General features: G+C 44.8%; 1 protein-coding gene across 2 annotated transcripts in view; it reads left to right on the top strand.

Moving 5' to 3' along the window:
* The first annotated feature begins 13,540 nt into the window (after window positions 1-13,540).
* Window positions 13,541-15,885, top strand: part of JPH1 (junctophilin 1) — an 85,469-nt gene continuing 83,124 nt past the window's right edge. For both annotated transcript variants that reach the window (XM_075705711.1, XM_075705710.1), the window contains exon 1: window positions 13,541-13,919. In XM_075705711.1, the coding sequence (XP_075561826.1) occupies window positions 13,541-13,919 (379 nt within the window). The remainder of the gene's footprint in view (window positions 13,920-15,885) is intronic.

Below are 15,885 nucleotides of genomic sequence, written 5' to 3'. Positions count from 1 at the left end.
AACCCAACCTAGCGCAAGATCTGTACTACACTTTGCAATAGAGGGGAGGGAAAAAAACAACAAAATTTCAGATTAAAGTGAAATGCACACTTTTCACACTTCAAATGTTATCATTTTGCCAATATTAATACACTTACACAAAAAAAAAATACCTAGAAACCTGCCACTGACACCATATGGTACAGAAAAAATCACCGGTTTATTTCACCTCTTGAGCCTATAGAAATAAATTTTAAGCACTAAAACTGGAGAATCACAAAATCGCATAGTGCCCAATTTATTCACTTTCTGGATCCTGAAATTTTGGGTAGGAAAATCCTGATATCATGAATTTTCAAAAATGGCTGACATTTTTTAAATATTTCATTGGGCTCAATTTTCCAAATATGCTGAGTAACCAGCTGTTAAAAATCAAATCTCAGTAAAATTTTCATTAGTTAGATAAAAACTGCAGTCTCAAACTTACACAAAACCAAAACCATATCCCTTTATACATGAAAACAAAACTGCAACCCCCTACTTCTAACTTTAGCATGCTGTATCACAAAACCGCAGTCCTACAGCTCTATTACATTTTTTGTTTTCATGGCAGAACCTCATATAAGCAAAAATACCACATGGTTAAACTTGGGTGAATTAACAAAAATTCTGCAGTGTTGTCATATGAAACAAATGAATTTCAAAATTAATTTTAGTTCTCAAATAGCTGAAATAAACTTTGTACCTAACATACCCAAATATCATGCAGGTTAATGACATTGCTGAATTTTAAAATTAATAAACTAAAACATGAACTAAGGTCATCTCTACCATGGACTTTATAGCACAGCTGGTTTTAGGCATGCCTAAAAGTGAAAGATTTAATGATAAATACATACCTAACTGAATACAGTTGATTATAAGTCAATTACATTCATTATGCATTCAGACATAACAGAACATCATATAATTGTTTTTCACACACACTGTATTAGGAAGATATACATTCCATGATTAGAGCAGATATCATCAGAGAAGGGATATTTTTATATTCTGTATGAAACTTAGGTTAAACTTCACTGTTACATGCTGAATACACAGTATAGTTGGGTTACAAAAACTCAAATAATGGCTAGTTTTTCATAAAGGACCTACAGCAACAGGATCATAAACTTTTACATAAAAGGATTTTGTTTACTATGACAACTCCAGTTACTAAAGGATGATACTTTGATAAAGAACATTAGGAAACCTGATTTAGACTCCACACCTAGCATAAGGTGTTTTCTACTAAAAAAAATATGTTACTTTTAAACAAAACTAAGGCTCAAAACCCTCCCAATCACACAGTTTGTCCTGAGAAGAAATAATAATGCAAATACTAATTTGTCCAATGTCCATCTTGTACTTGCTAGAAGCACAAATATACATGCAGAGCTGAAAACACGAATTCTTGTGACTTCACCAAAAGAGCATAAAAACTGTACTGTACCTGCAGAATACAGAGAATGCCATCCAAAATTCTGTTTTGGTGGTTATGTCTTCCAAAGAGCAGAATCTAATTTTTAAGCTGAAATTTCAGTGGAAAAATAGAAAAGTATTTTGAAACAATGCAATATTACATTAAGCATATTTGCTAGGAAAGCCAGTTTTCAAGATGCAAAAGGGGCTATAATGTAAACCACATGGTGAACAGGTTTCTTCATCATGCAAAAACATCATGACATTATGTTACCAGCATTTAAAAAAGCCAACAGAATAGAAGGAAACCAAGACTAAATGAAATCTTATACCAGCTGGGAGTTTTAATTCATTGATTAGGCTGATTATGATGCACTAACCCTGATATATTTTTTCATGTAAAATTAAAGGTCAAAATACGTTTAGCTGTTTAACTTGCATGTTAGCTGTGGTGACAACAATTGTTTTCCCCTGGGACAAATATTCCTGAATAAGCACAAGAAATTTGTCAATAGGGTGCATTTATCAACTTGGGCATAACAAGCATCTGTTTGTCTTTTACCGTTTTATCAAAAACCAGTTAGAGTAAGCCGTATTATCCTCACCAAAGTTTAAGCAGATTGAGGGAGTGCCTTTCTATTAAAGGTCTTTGCAGCCTACTTAGCCCCGTGGTAGTGTCCTCTAAAGCTCAATTCTTTTACTGAGGACTTTGTTAATAGAAACAAATTTCAAAAGAGACTACACTATGCATTAAAATTCATATATTCATATATAATATATTCATACTATATTCATCATCAAAGAACAAAAAGCTCAGCTTTTGCATGTCTGGTAGCATTTGCCTTGTTTTCTCCATCATCATCTACAAAAAACCAAACAAAACCCACCAAAGTTGTACCTACAACTCCTATTTAGAATGACAATGATTTTCAATCCATTTCACAAACGGATTCACTCAGAAGAAAAAGAACAGATTTTTACATAAAGTTAATCAACTATCCAAGGTATAAGAAGCAGCAATACCAGTTCACTGGTGAAATGCAACAGCTGTTTTGTTCTGCTCCAGCATGCCATAATCAGACTGTGTGTTAATAGCTGTGACCATCAACGTGTCTTTTAAAATTAGAAATATCATATCTAATTGCTATTTTAACATTAACTTACCACTTTTAAAGAAAAAAAAAAGGCATTTCAATTTTTATAATAAGAAAAAACAGAGAAATTCACAAGACAGACCCCATGTTAAGAGAGAAGTAGGTATGAATGCAGACAGGCATACGGCCTCATCCCTATGTCTGATAAAATCAAGGCAGATCATAAGGAACTGCAAGGCCCAGGGAGCAGCTGGAGAACCGCAGCCCCTCCGAAAGTTGGGATGGGTGCCTTCCTGAGGTGCATTCACCTTTGCAGAGGTGGCCCGGCATGACCCGCAGAGCTCTGGTCTCCTCCACCAGAGCCGTGCTGCAAGAGATGGATAAACTGCAGAGCTGGGACTGTCTGTCCAATGAAGAAATTCTCTTTACTGAAACCTCTGTGAAGGTCTGTAATCACTGGTGATGAAATTGCTACTAATGAAGGAGGACTTTCAATGAACAGGGGGCCTAAAGCATGGCAAAAAGCCTAGATCTCTGGGAAGATGTAAGTGGCTCGCAATAGAGGTATTCAGAAAAATGGCAGCATGGTGAGCAGTGAGTAAGGCTGCTGAACTTTTTTTTCCCTACAGTATTAAAGCAACATGTATGAAAACTATTTAACTCATTAACTAACTTCCATGAAAATTACCAGAGGAATTAAGATCTCAAAGGTATGACATCCCTACAATTTAAAACAAAGCAAAGCCACAAAATACACATCCAGGCAGGAGAGAGAGATGCTTTACACATCACTAAGAAAGCATAAAACAATCCCAATTCTTACTTGATGTGAGAGCAAATACGAGCATTCCAAACAACAGGAAAAGCTTCAGTCAGGCCATGGACCTCCTCAGGCACCTGGAAAATCTGTAGGACACAACATCGCAGGACTTGAGTGCTTTGGGTGCTGCTGTTAGTTCTTCAAAGCACAGACCAGCGTGAAGATGGGGACTTCAACAACCGAGGGACCCACTGGGAAGGTGCCAGAGGGCAATTACAGTACTATGTTACAGGGAAAACTTTTTTTATCCAACAGATGAGCGACTACGTCAAATCTGGAATATCTTTTCCTTTTAACCAACGGGGGTAAACTGACTGAGAATGCAAGACTATAGGCAGCTTGGGTGAAAGATTATGGGAAAATATTATTTGTAATTCCTAGGAAAAAGAGAATGGCATTAAAACCAAAAGAGGTGAACTGTAGAGCTGCCAGCTTTTCTGGATGCTTTCAATTGCATTAGGGCAATTGTTTGTAGAGGTGCTCTGCAAACAGAGCAAATGATTCAGCTTTAAGAGCAAAATAAAAATAAATCTTTTTGCGGATTATTTTTAAGCTGGATTGGTTCCCTGATCCAAATCACAGCTCACTGAAGAAACAGTTGTGCTGGCAGCACGGAGGGCTGGGGACATGAGAGTATCTCAAGCCAGTGTCGGCCAAGACTCTTGTAAAACACACGAACTTAGATTTTCTCTCTACTAGGTTTTATTTTATTATAAATTCCAAAAAGAGCAATCTGTTTTCTTAAAGAAATAATGTGAAGGGCATAAACACAAAGTATCCCAACGTGAAGGGAAAATAAGATGAGTATCACGAGACAAGCTTGACTAAATTGAGAGCTCTTCAGTGATCCTGAAACACTAGAAGGAAGAATATGCAAGTAGAAAGTAGGTCAAATTACTAAAGGAAGAATATTAGGGAAGAGTGCAAGTATGCAGGGGCAAAATCAGAAAGGCCAAATTACAGAATGAGACCTGGTTGGGAAAGAACAGAAAAGGAAACAAGACAGCCCCGTATAGGAGGAGGGCGAAGGGGAGGGCTGTGTCAGTGGGGAGGGAATGCTTTCAGATGCCACATGGAGATAAACCAAAATGTTAAATACTTTCTTGCTTCAGCCTTCACTAAAAGAGAGATTATGTATTTTGACTTCAGCAAAGCTGCTGACGTTCCTTAAAGGTTATCTAGGCAAAGCTGTGGTAAAAGACTACACATTGTTTACAGTTACTCAGAAGTGGTTATTAAGTCCCAAACCTGAGGGATGTATCAAATGCTAAATCTTTACCAAAGCCTTTAACATTCAATACGTTCATTAATAACTTTGATCTTGGAAGAGTACAGTTATTGCATGTGCAAATGTGCAAACTCTTAGAAACCAGAGAGGAACTGCAATATGGGATTAAAATTCAAAATGGACTTAACTTGGGGAAGTAATTTTAGGCAGGGGGGGAAGTGTGCAAGTGAATACCTGCTGAGTGAAACTCAACTTCACCAACGCAAAGTGGGAAACAACTAGTTAAACAATTTTCTGTGGGAAAGGATTAGGACAACAGCAAATCACACACACTGAAGATGAGTTGTTACACATCATTGTGTTGTTGGGGGCGGGGGAAGGAATCACCACACGCTGATTCCTGGCACCAGTGTAAAAGAATAGTGTCAGTTGGGAGTCATACAGAATTATGCTACTATAATATGGCACAATATTAGGCAAATCACGTGTTTTGTTTTCGAAACCAGACTTTAACAAATACCTGACATAATTGGAGAAAGTCCAAACGAGCAACAGTGAGAGTCAAGAGGTCTAGGAGGAAATAAGGAAAGACATAGCCTGCTTAGGCTAGAGAAAAGGGCTAAAGCAAGACATGACGAGCCGTCTTCAAACACAAATTTGCTGCAAAGAGGAAAGCAATAAACTGTTCCTATCTTCACTGAGGAAGCAAGACTTGAACTGCAGCAGTTGCAGGATTAAGATCACCATCTAGGAAAAACTTGCTAGAGATAAATCTGATTTTGTAGATCTTTTCCACCTACATAATTTGGGTGGTAATTTAGGGTAATCTTTATGATGTTACACTTTTCTTCAAATCAGGCATTATAAAATTGAACACCTTTTTTTTTTTCTTTAAGTGGATTAAGGTATAGTGATGCACTCATTTTTGTTCTGCTTACATCTAAAAAATCCCCAAACCCACAACAAAAACACTACATGTTGACAAGGCCCAGAAACAGTATTTCATATTTTTTCCATAATTTCATAGGTACTTTTAATCATTACACTATTGCATACCATCATTATAAGATAACCTAATATCTTTACATATTTTTTAAAAAAATCATTCCAGTACACTGTATTTTACTTGTATGGAGAGTTCTGTCACTGTTAAAATCACTTCAGAAACAAAGATCAACATGAACACTGCTTTTTTTTATTAAATTAAACTGCCTTTTTATTTTAAAATCTAATTCAGTTGCTTAAAACAACACTGAAAATAGAAGTCCATGTACAGAACATACTCATCTTGTTTTCCAGTTAGAAAAGGATCTGTATTTTTGTTTTCATAAGCATTATCAGCACTTCTGCAAAGCAAATAATAGCTGTATTCACTGAGTAAAAATAATATCTTTGGAATTAAATATACTATCTTACTGGCCAGGTCCCAGCTTCAAGTGCAAGGTAGAACTGACACTTACTGATGCAGCTAGGAGAGTAGTTTCATAACACAATGTTTCTCAAATATTATAGCAAATTTTTTTTAAAAAATCCTGTAGAATTACTGTTCCAGTATTCACAGTAACTTATGTGAATTTACAGTATAGTAAGAAAAAGTGGTATGTTCCTGTCCTAGAAGTCAGATGACATAATTTGTGTTGAAGTTACACAGAACCGTGCTTATAAATGTTAATTTAGACTCTAGACATAAAAATTGGCATAAATGTTGTGGATATTCATATGGAACCAGGAAAGATCTAGTTGTCTTTGAAATTTCTACACTGTGGCTTTCATACTACCTTTACTTCTGCGTTTCTGCCTCCCACACAACAGTCCTGTGTGTGAACTCATCCAACACAACGTGTGCAGCTCCTGGAGCTCATCAGTTAAGCATCCTGCCTCTGTTCTGCAAAGCACTTGAGAACATTCTTCAGAGCTTTGCTTTATTTGAGCACAGATATCTTGCAGATGTTTAATTTAAAGCTCATGTGTAGTCCCACTGAAGTAAATGGGATTACTAAAGTACTTAAAGTAATTCCCTGCTGAATCAGGCTTTTAAGGGTAAGAATAAATGTGCTTAATTTTTATTCATGCATCAGATACCTATAGACTAATAGTTTAAGCTCAATAGGTTTGTATCTAGTTAATATTAAATCTCTGGAGCATAGTATCTTCACCTGCTGCATCTACCATCCCTGCACCAAGGACCTTTTTAAATATAACCCTGCAGGACAGATTTTGCATACATCAGACACTCACGTTTTGCATAAATACAGTGTCATCAGACCTAGTGCTGTGATAGCTTACACAGCAACACAACTACTCAAGGCAAACTTTCTCTGTTTTACCCATATACAACAAAAATTGCACTCTTTTGTAAATGACAAATAAACTGTACCTGGACCTTGTATTTCTGAATGTTACATATATCAAAAACTTCAAAACTGTTGTAAGGCAGACAAAAAAATAGTGGAAGCAATTGCATTTATTTTGGACACAACAGGTAAACTCATTCATCTACCTGTAACTGCTTACTTCCTGCACATGGTGGAGTTTTGGAACTATTTTCAACTTGATAACATGTGGAAGTGTCCAAGGAAACAAAATCTGTGGATCTAAGGTATTTAACACACACGTGCTACACATTGCATAGGACCATTACCTACACCTTGGCCAGAAGACAACACAACATGGCATGAACTGATGTTGAGACTCATCAATGCAAAATCTGTGAGGGCAAAAAAAAATCCAGAACCTCATCAGCAATGACACACTCGTGACTTCTTACATCATCAAGACCTGGCTGAGTGATGCTAAGAGTTCTCTGCAAAGCATTTCTACCCTCACATCTATCAAAATTTATCCCCTGCTGAAAATATAATAAGGCAAGGCTGGCAGTGATGAATTCATCTTGTCATCAAGCATCAACTTCATTTAAATTGATTACTTCATTTAAATGAATACACCTGGAAATATAAACCACATGCAAAATTACTATTCATTTTAGAATCATTTACAGGTCACTAAAAAAAGACCCACTGACACACTTGTGATAACAGAAGAAAAATTATATGATTCCTTCCTAAAATTTTCATTTTTTACCTCTGGCCCATCCAACCTTGTTGGTTCATCTGATCAAATATTAAACCTGTAAAATTTAAATCAAGGGGGTAAAATAAAGCACTAACAGGCAGATACTTATTTCATTAATGCAATGGTACAACATCTTCTAGCATACAGATGTAAGAACTTAAGGAGGCCCCAATTAGTTATAGGGCTGGGGTACAATAACAGACATCAGACCAACAGCTTTAGGGATAAACAATTTATCTCTAAGTAACAGTGCAGTAACATATATAGATCAGTAGTGCAATTACCCAGGTCATTACAATGGCAAATCCAGTTACTCAGTAGTACAATTATTCAGGTGGAAATGACAGCAAAACCAGTAATTCACCAATACTGAGCCAAATGTAATACCCAGGCATGCAAGGACTTGCCCAACCGTGGTAATCAGGCAGGCCAGCAGGAAGCTGGGCATGGCTGCTTCTTCAGAGGAGCGGCTCGGACCCACGGAGGGGCTGGGGGAGTCCCACACTTGCTCATCGTACGCACCCCTTCCACTGCTGAGTCACAGAAGCCCTGTCTGGACCTGCTAACCAGTCATCCACCACCCCACCGCCACTCCTCTGGTCCTGTCCCTGGTGTGCACAGGGTGCAGAAGTATCGTGCAAGGCAATACCGGCCTTACACCTCCGTTGTGGGCACAGGACCTGGAAACACCGTGTAAGGCAATACGAGCCCCGCAACAGTTAAACCCAAGGGTCAGCAGCTCCAGTTCAACCACGGCAACACATGTGCTACATAAAAATCTGCTTGGAGAATAACACGCAATTATAAATGGGGGACCTCAATTACCAGTTTAATTGTATACCAATATCAGCTATAGGGATGCTGACTTCCAACAGGTAGTTCCCCATACCCGTATAAACCATTTCACTCTTCTGAGATTTTATGCTAAAACGTGACAGGTATCTTGTGTAGAGAAACAAAATAGAAAAGAGATTAATAGAGAGAGCGCAAAAACAGTAAACTCCTCAAAGCACGTGCCATCACCACTATTGTTTCCAATCTTTTTCTTCACTAAGAAATGCAAGATATGGAGGGTGTAAAACCTGATGAACTCAAGAAATGCTCAGAGGATACTGAACCACATCTTCTTCAGCAAGCCCACCTACTGCAACTTTTTCAGACTTCTCCTCCAATCTTGGTAACGGTTTTCTACAAAAGCTTACATAGAAATGAAGATCTCATTCCTTAACTTCAGCACAATATACAGCCTTGTTCAAAGATACATGAAAGACTGCATGACGTCTGTGCTACAGAAACAACATTCTTGCCTGTTTTTCCAAACTCCAGAACTATGGAACAAAATTCCCAGAGCACAAAGGGGCATCAAAAGCTTCCCCATTGTCATGGTTTAAGTCCAGCTGGCGACTAAGCACCACACAACCCACTCACTCACTCCCCCCCGGTGGGATGGGGGAGAGAATTAGAAGGGTAAAAGTAAGAAAACTCATGGGTTGAGATAAAGACAGTTTAATAGGTAAAGCAAAAGCCACGCACAAAAGCAAAACAAAACAAGGAATTCATTCACTACTTCCCATCGGCAGGCAGGTGTTCAGCCATCTCCAGGAAAGCAGGGCTCCATCACGCATAACAGTTCCTTGGGAAGACAAACACCATCACTCACTCTGAACGTCCCCCCCTTCCTTCTTCTTCCCCCAGCTTTATGTGCTGAGCATGATGTCATATGGCATGCAATATCCCTGTGGTCAGTTGGGGTCAGCTCTCCTGGCTGTGTCCCCTCCCAGCTTCTTGTGCACCCCCAGCCTGCTCGCTGGTGGGGTGGGGTGAGAAGCAGAAAAGGCCTTGACGCTGTGTAAGCACTGCTCAGCAGTAATGAAAACACCCCTGAATCATAAACACTGTTTTCAGCACAAATCCAAAACATAGCCCCATATTAGCTACGATGAAGAAAAGTAACTCTATCCCAGTGAAAACCAGCACATTCTCCACCCCTTATTCCATACCATTTATATCATGCTCAGATCTTACACTATCCAATAGAATCTCATTAACCGCCACCTCCATTCCCATCCTTTGATACAATACAGAGATATCATTCCCTTAGTCCATGGACCATCCCTGTGGAATGTCTGTAAAATGTCCATAAATGTCCACAGATGCCCAGAAAATGTCCATTGAATTAATTTAGTCCATGACTTTGGGCTCCATCTGTTATGGTGATCACTCAGGACAGGCGAGGTGGTGTGTTGCATGGAGTTGCTGGGCACCAAAGCCAGCTCAGGTCAGGTCACTGCTGCACTTGCACTGTTTCTTGTAAGGCTTGTGCTCCATTGGTTCAGGTGGTTCCTGCTATAATAATTCCTATAACATGCAACTCAAATCATGGGTTATAACCATTTAAAGGTATTTTCATTACAGTTTCCACCCCTGGTCCCTTTGGACCAGACCATAGGATTTAACATTGCAGTGAACTCTTCCCCTTGCCCCTGCTCTGACTTGGACTTATCCACAGACTGCAGTCCCTTAGGTGTGTACCTGCTCCATGTGGAGCCTTATCTATGAGCCACAGTCTCTCCAGGGTATACCTGCTGTGGCATAGACCCATCCACAGCCACAGCCACATTGAGGTGCACCTGTTCCAGTGTGGGCTTCTCCATGGGCCACAATGCCTTCAGAGATATACCCGCTCCAGCATGGCCTTACCCACAGCCACAGTCCCTTCAGAAGTAAACCTGCTCCAGCATGGCCTTACACATGCCTGCAGTCCCTCCAGGAGCGTACCTGTTCTGTTGTGGGCTTATCCATAACCAAACGCTTTGAGGTGCTCCAGCATGACCTCATGCACAGCCACTGATGCTTCAAGGTGTACCTGCTGCAGCATGGACTTCTCCACAGCCACAGTCGCTTTGAGGCGTACCCTCTCCAGCACAGACTTATCCCTGGGCCACGATCCCTTCAGAGGTGTACCTGCTGCAGCACAGACATAACCATGGCCACAGAGGCTTCGAGATGTACCTGCTCTGGCAGCGGCTTATCCACGGCCACAGATGCTTCAGGGTGTCCTGCTCCTGCGTGGACTCATCCACAGGTCACAGTCCCTTCAGCTCAAGTTCACACTGGAGCTCCAGCCCGTCCAGTACAGCAGCACAGAAACAGCAGTGATGCCCAGGCCATCTGCCAGCCCAGGCGCATCGCCACTGCTGTTATCAAAACATTCCCAGGCACAGCACAGTAAGACGATAAGCAGTACAGCAAGCAGCAAAAGCAAAAAGCAGCCACTAACAAGCACTAGACTCTAACATACAGTAAGGCAAGCAAGCCCCATGGCAAGCACAGAAGCCTGCTGATGAATAGCTAAACAGCAATAACAGCTATAAATCTGATCTAGCACATTCCAATCAAATCTGTCATTATGTCAAACCCTTCAAGCCCCACATTGGGCACCAAAAAGGACTGCCATGGTTTAACCCCAGCTGGCAACTAAGCCCCACACAGCCACTCGCTCACTCCCCCCCGGTGGGATGGGGGAGAGAATTAGAAGGGTAAAAGTAAGAAAACTCATGGGTTGAGATAAAGACAGTTTAATAGGTAAAGCAAAAGCCATGCACACAAGCAAAACAAAACAAGGAATTCATTCACTACTTCCCATCGGCAGGCAGGTGTTCAGCCATCTCCAGGAAAGCAGGGCTCCATCACGCATAACAGTTCCTTGGGAAGACAAACACCATCACTCTGAACATCCCCCCTTCCTTCTTCTTCCCCCAGCTTTATGTGCTGAGCATGATGTCATATGGCATGCAATATCCCTGTGGTCAGTTGGGGTCAGCTCTCCCGGCTGTGTCCCCTCCCAGCTTCTTGTGCACCCCCAGCCTGCTCGCTGGTGGGGTGGGGTGAGAAGCAGAAAAGGCCTTGACGCTGTGTAAGCACTGCTCAGCAGTAATGAAAACACCCCTGTATTATCAACACTGTTTTCAGCACAAATCCAAAACATAGCCCCATATTAGCTACAATGAAGAAAATTAACTCTATCCCAGTGAAAACCAGCGCACCCATCTTCTCATGAATGCAGCACATGTCTTCTATCTTGTCTTTTGGTTTTTGCCTGTGTGTCTCCAAACGTGTGCGCAGAGTCTTTTACTCAAGCATTTTCAGGCAGAACAAGAAATCCCAAAGCCCCTTGTTGGAACAGAAACAAGACTTCATAGGACACACTTCCTCTGATGAGAGAGGAGACAAAAGGGCCGTGTATCGGTTATAGTGCTCAACTCACTCCTGGAAGGAGCAGAGATACTTCAGCATTGAACTCTGCAAGTACGGCATAAAAATGTACACAGAACAGTGTCCTGTGAAGCACAAAGCTTGAAAATGTACCCAAGTTAAATGGGTATGTTTAGTATGTGCAATATTTTAATTTCATTTAGGTTTAAGCCAAAACTGTTCATAACTGGGCTGAATTTGGCATAAATTTCCAAAGCTTAACTCTCTCAATTTCTGATTATTTGTGTCAAATCTTTCATTTGCAATGAAGTTTCTGCTTTTGCTCACTGCTACTAACATAACCATTGCTATTTCCCCACTTTTCCAAACTGTCTGTGTCCAGATAGTACCACACCCCACGATTTGTAAGTATGATTCATGCCTTTAACAAAATCCCCATTGGAGAGGCAAATTTTCTTTCAGGTTTTCTTCCAGTCCCGGTCTATAACTGCAAAAGAACAAAAAGCTAAGACGGCCTGTGACAACCGTTTTTAATCCCTTCTCCACTATTTCCTCTGCTATTTCTACACTTCTGTGTTTCTCCAGTCATTTGCCCTTATATTTTTATCTGATTATCAAATACCTGGCAAAGGAGTACTTGGCAGGATTTAGAGCTATTCAGTCACCCAACCGCCACGGGGCTGAAGGCATAATGATGAGAGATTCCTTACTAAGTTCCCACCAGCGCTGTCCTTGAAAGGCCTCGGTACCACTCGCGCCCCGTGTGCCCCGTGTTCCCAGACCCGCGGCACTGCTGGTTTGCCCCTTCGGGAAGGTGGGCTCCGTGTGTGGTTTGGAAAAAGGGACAAAGCACAACTCGGCTGCGCTCCGCAGCAACAACTTCAGCTTAAAAGGAGTCTGTAAAGCTCAGAGAAAGCAAAAATAAAATTAAAAACCACAGGTACGACGGGAAAACGCTCTCCTTTTGCCTACTTGTTGCAGCCGCTGGCAGGTGCACGCAGGCAGCACCAACCTGTCCGGGAACCCCAGGGCCGGCCAGCGCCGAGGCAGGGCGAGGCGGCGCAGCCGGAGCCCGCAGCCGCCAGCCCCGCCGGGCCGGGCCGTGCCGTGCCGGGCCGTGCCCCGCCGCCCCCGGGCACCGCACGCCGCGGGGGCCCCGGCGCTGCTTGCGCGCACCCCGGCCTTCCCCCGCCCTCCGCCACGCGCGTCCCCGGGCACGGGGGGGGGGGGGGGGGCACCTTTCCGCGGGCGGGGAGGGCGCACGGAGACGCACACCCACCCCCCCGGGGGGCACCCGCCTGCTCCCCGTCGCTGCCGGCGGCCGAGCCCGCCCACGCGCGGCAGCAGCCCCCCGGCAGCCCGCGGGGCGCGCACCTGCCCGGCGGCGGCGGCGGCGGCGGCCGGGGGCGGTCCCGGGCGGGGGGCGGGCAGGGAGGAGTGGGGGGCGGGCGCCGCTTGCCGCCGCGGGGCTGCGGCTGGGCTGGGCGCGGGCGGGCGGCCGGCGGAGCGCTCGCAGTCGCGGGGAGCGCCGGGGCGGGCGGGGAGGGAAGGCAAGGCAAGGCAAGGCAGGGCAGGGCAGGCAGGCAGAGCAGAAGGGAAGGGAAGGGAAGGCGAGGCGAGGCGAGGCGGGCGGGAGGCGGCGGCGGCGCCGCGCTCGCCCCGCTGCCCTGGATGACGGGCGGCCGGTTCGACTTCGACGATGGCGGCACCTACTGCGGCGGCTGGGAGGACGGGAAAGCCCACGGGCACGGCATCTGCACCGGGCCCAAGGGGCAGGGCGAGTACGCCGGCTCCTGGTCCCACGGCTTCGAGGTGGCGGGCGGCTACACCTGGCCCAGCGGCAACACCTACCTGGGCTACTGGGCGCAGGGCAAGCGCCACGGGCTGGGCGTGGAGACGAAGGGCAGGTGGATGTACCGCGGCGAGTGGTCCCACGGCTTCAAGGGGCGCTACGGGGTGCGGCAGAGCCTCAGCACGCCGGCCCGCTACGAGGGCACCTGGAGCAACGGGCTGCAGGACGGATACGGCGTCGAGACCTACGGGGACGGAGGTGGGCGCCGGCGGGGGGCGCCCCGCGCGCGGCGGCGGGGGGCGGCGGGCGGGGGGGGGCGCGCCTGCGTGGGCGCGCGCGCGCCGCGGGGCAGGGCCCCTCCCCCACCCCCGTGCCCAACCGCCGCCCTCACACCGGCCCCCGCGGAGGGGCCTCACCCCCCCCCCCCGCCTTCCCCCTTCCCTTCTCCCCGTCCCCGCCCGCCTCCCCGCGCCGCTCCCGGCGGCCGGCCTGGCCGTGCCCGAGGCCCCGCTGGCGGGCGGGGAGCGCCACAGGTGCCCGGCGGCCGCCCCGCCCCGCCCCGCTCCGCTCCGCGCTTCGCCGTGAGGAGCCTCCCGGCCCCGGCCGAGCGGGCAGGGCCGCGGCGGGACGCGGGCTGAGGCTGCGGAGCGGGCGGTGCTGCCGGGCTCGGCGCTTTCTCCCGGCCAGCTGGTAGAAAGCCGCATGACGGCCGCCCGCAGACAGCTTTCCTTTTTCTGCGCGGAGGCGGCGGCCGGGCTCCCCGCCCCTCATAAGGATAATCGCGGCCGGCAGCGCCCGTCTCGGAGAGAAAGCAGGCAGGGGCTCGCTGCCTTCGCACCCGTGTCCTAAGCGGCAAGAACTTAATGAGCGAGCCCTTGTGCCTGGTTACTTCGCTGGCAGGGCTAGCTTTATACACTCAGCGCCCTCGGCTTGTAAACAGGACGCTAAAGGTAGCGAAGTGGGTACGCGGCGTGTGTAAAATCCATGCAACTTGGGTCTGCCGTCGTTTGATGACTCGTATTTTATTAAAATGTAGTTTTAAGCACACTGCTAAGTACAAGCTGCGTTGTGAAATTACGCAGGCCTGCCTCTCACACCCTTCACCACGAAAAAGCAAATGTTTCTGGGGCTTACTTCCAGGTGAGCGCGTGGAGAGGATCCGGCAGCCTGCCCTCGTGTTTGAGTTAGGAGCGATTAAGAAGTCAAGGTTCAATAAGGTCACTCAGGACTGGAGCTTATTTGAGTGGTCAGTCACACTTATCGTACCTCTGTCGGTTCATGCACTGCGCAAAAAGGACACCTGATATTTCAGAATTCCTCCTTTGCTGCTGTAATGTCAATGGCATGAGTGGAAGTGCCACCTGCAACTTCCGTGGAGTTGCTCTTCAGCTTGGTTTGTTCCATTGTAACAGGAAAAACTGGTCTCGGTTTTAGGACTAGAGAGTTGTTGGGTTTTTTTTACAGAAACGCTGCTCGCTTCAGCTTTGAGCAACATGCTTGAGTAACATGCAGGAAATAGAATTTACTAAAATCAGAGGCAATGTTTGCATGATGCAACTAAAGGACTAGCCCATGTATCAGATCTCTTGATTGATGCTGTTGCTGGTTTCTTCAAGGAATTTTGGTAAGAGATTTGTGGTCAAACTTTCAGGACCATGTCAGAGAATAGGTATTTTTGTATTAAGGAGAAGAGGAGATGTTTACAGTTGGGGTCCTTTTTTTGCTTTCTGAAATACAAAACATAGAGAGTTAGGTAAGATTCATTTCCTTCAGAAAATGAAATGTACTATGCTTTTTGTACCTTGAACTCTTTTAATCCCCTTGTTTATACATATTTGTAGCTGTCTGAAAATTGTTTCCTGGTGTAGAAAGTTCTGATGCTCAAAGTCAGCTGAGATAAGTGTTTGGGGACTTAAAAAAAACCCCAAACCAACAACAACAAAACAAACAAACAAACAAAAAAACCCCAAGGCATGAAAGATCAGAATTTTCGTTTCACTTTCACTACACAAAAGACTTGGCAATTTTTATTGCATTTGTTTTGGCTAGTAAATAAGAAGCTGAAGAATAGGTGACTTTGCAGTGGCCGTTTTTTTTTTCTTTCCGGAAAAGTAAATTGCCATTCCAGTAAATCTTCTAGGAGTGATTTTTCTCAAACTGAAGTTCCTTTTTAGCTTTTCCTTTAGGCTTTTTATGGAATTTTTTAAATATATAATATTGATAA

The sequence above is a fragment of the Pelecanus crispus genome, chromosome 2 (genome assembly GCF_030463565.1).
Source record: "Pelecanus crispus isolate bPelCri1 chromosome 2, bPelCri1.pri, whole genome shotgun sequence".
NCBI classification, from domain to species: domain Eukaryota; kingdom Metazoa; phylum Chordata; class Aves; order Pelecaniformes; family Pelecanidae; genus Pelecanus; species Pelecanus crispus.
This window is presented reverse-complemented; position numbering and strand designations above follow the sequence as displayed.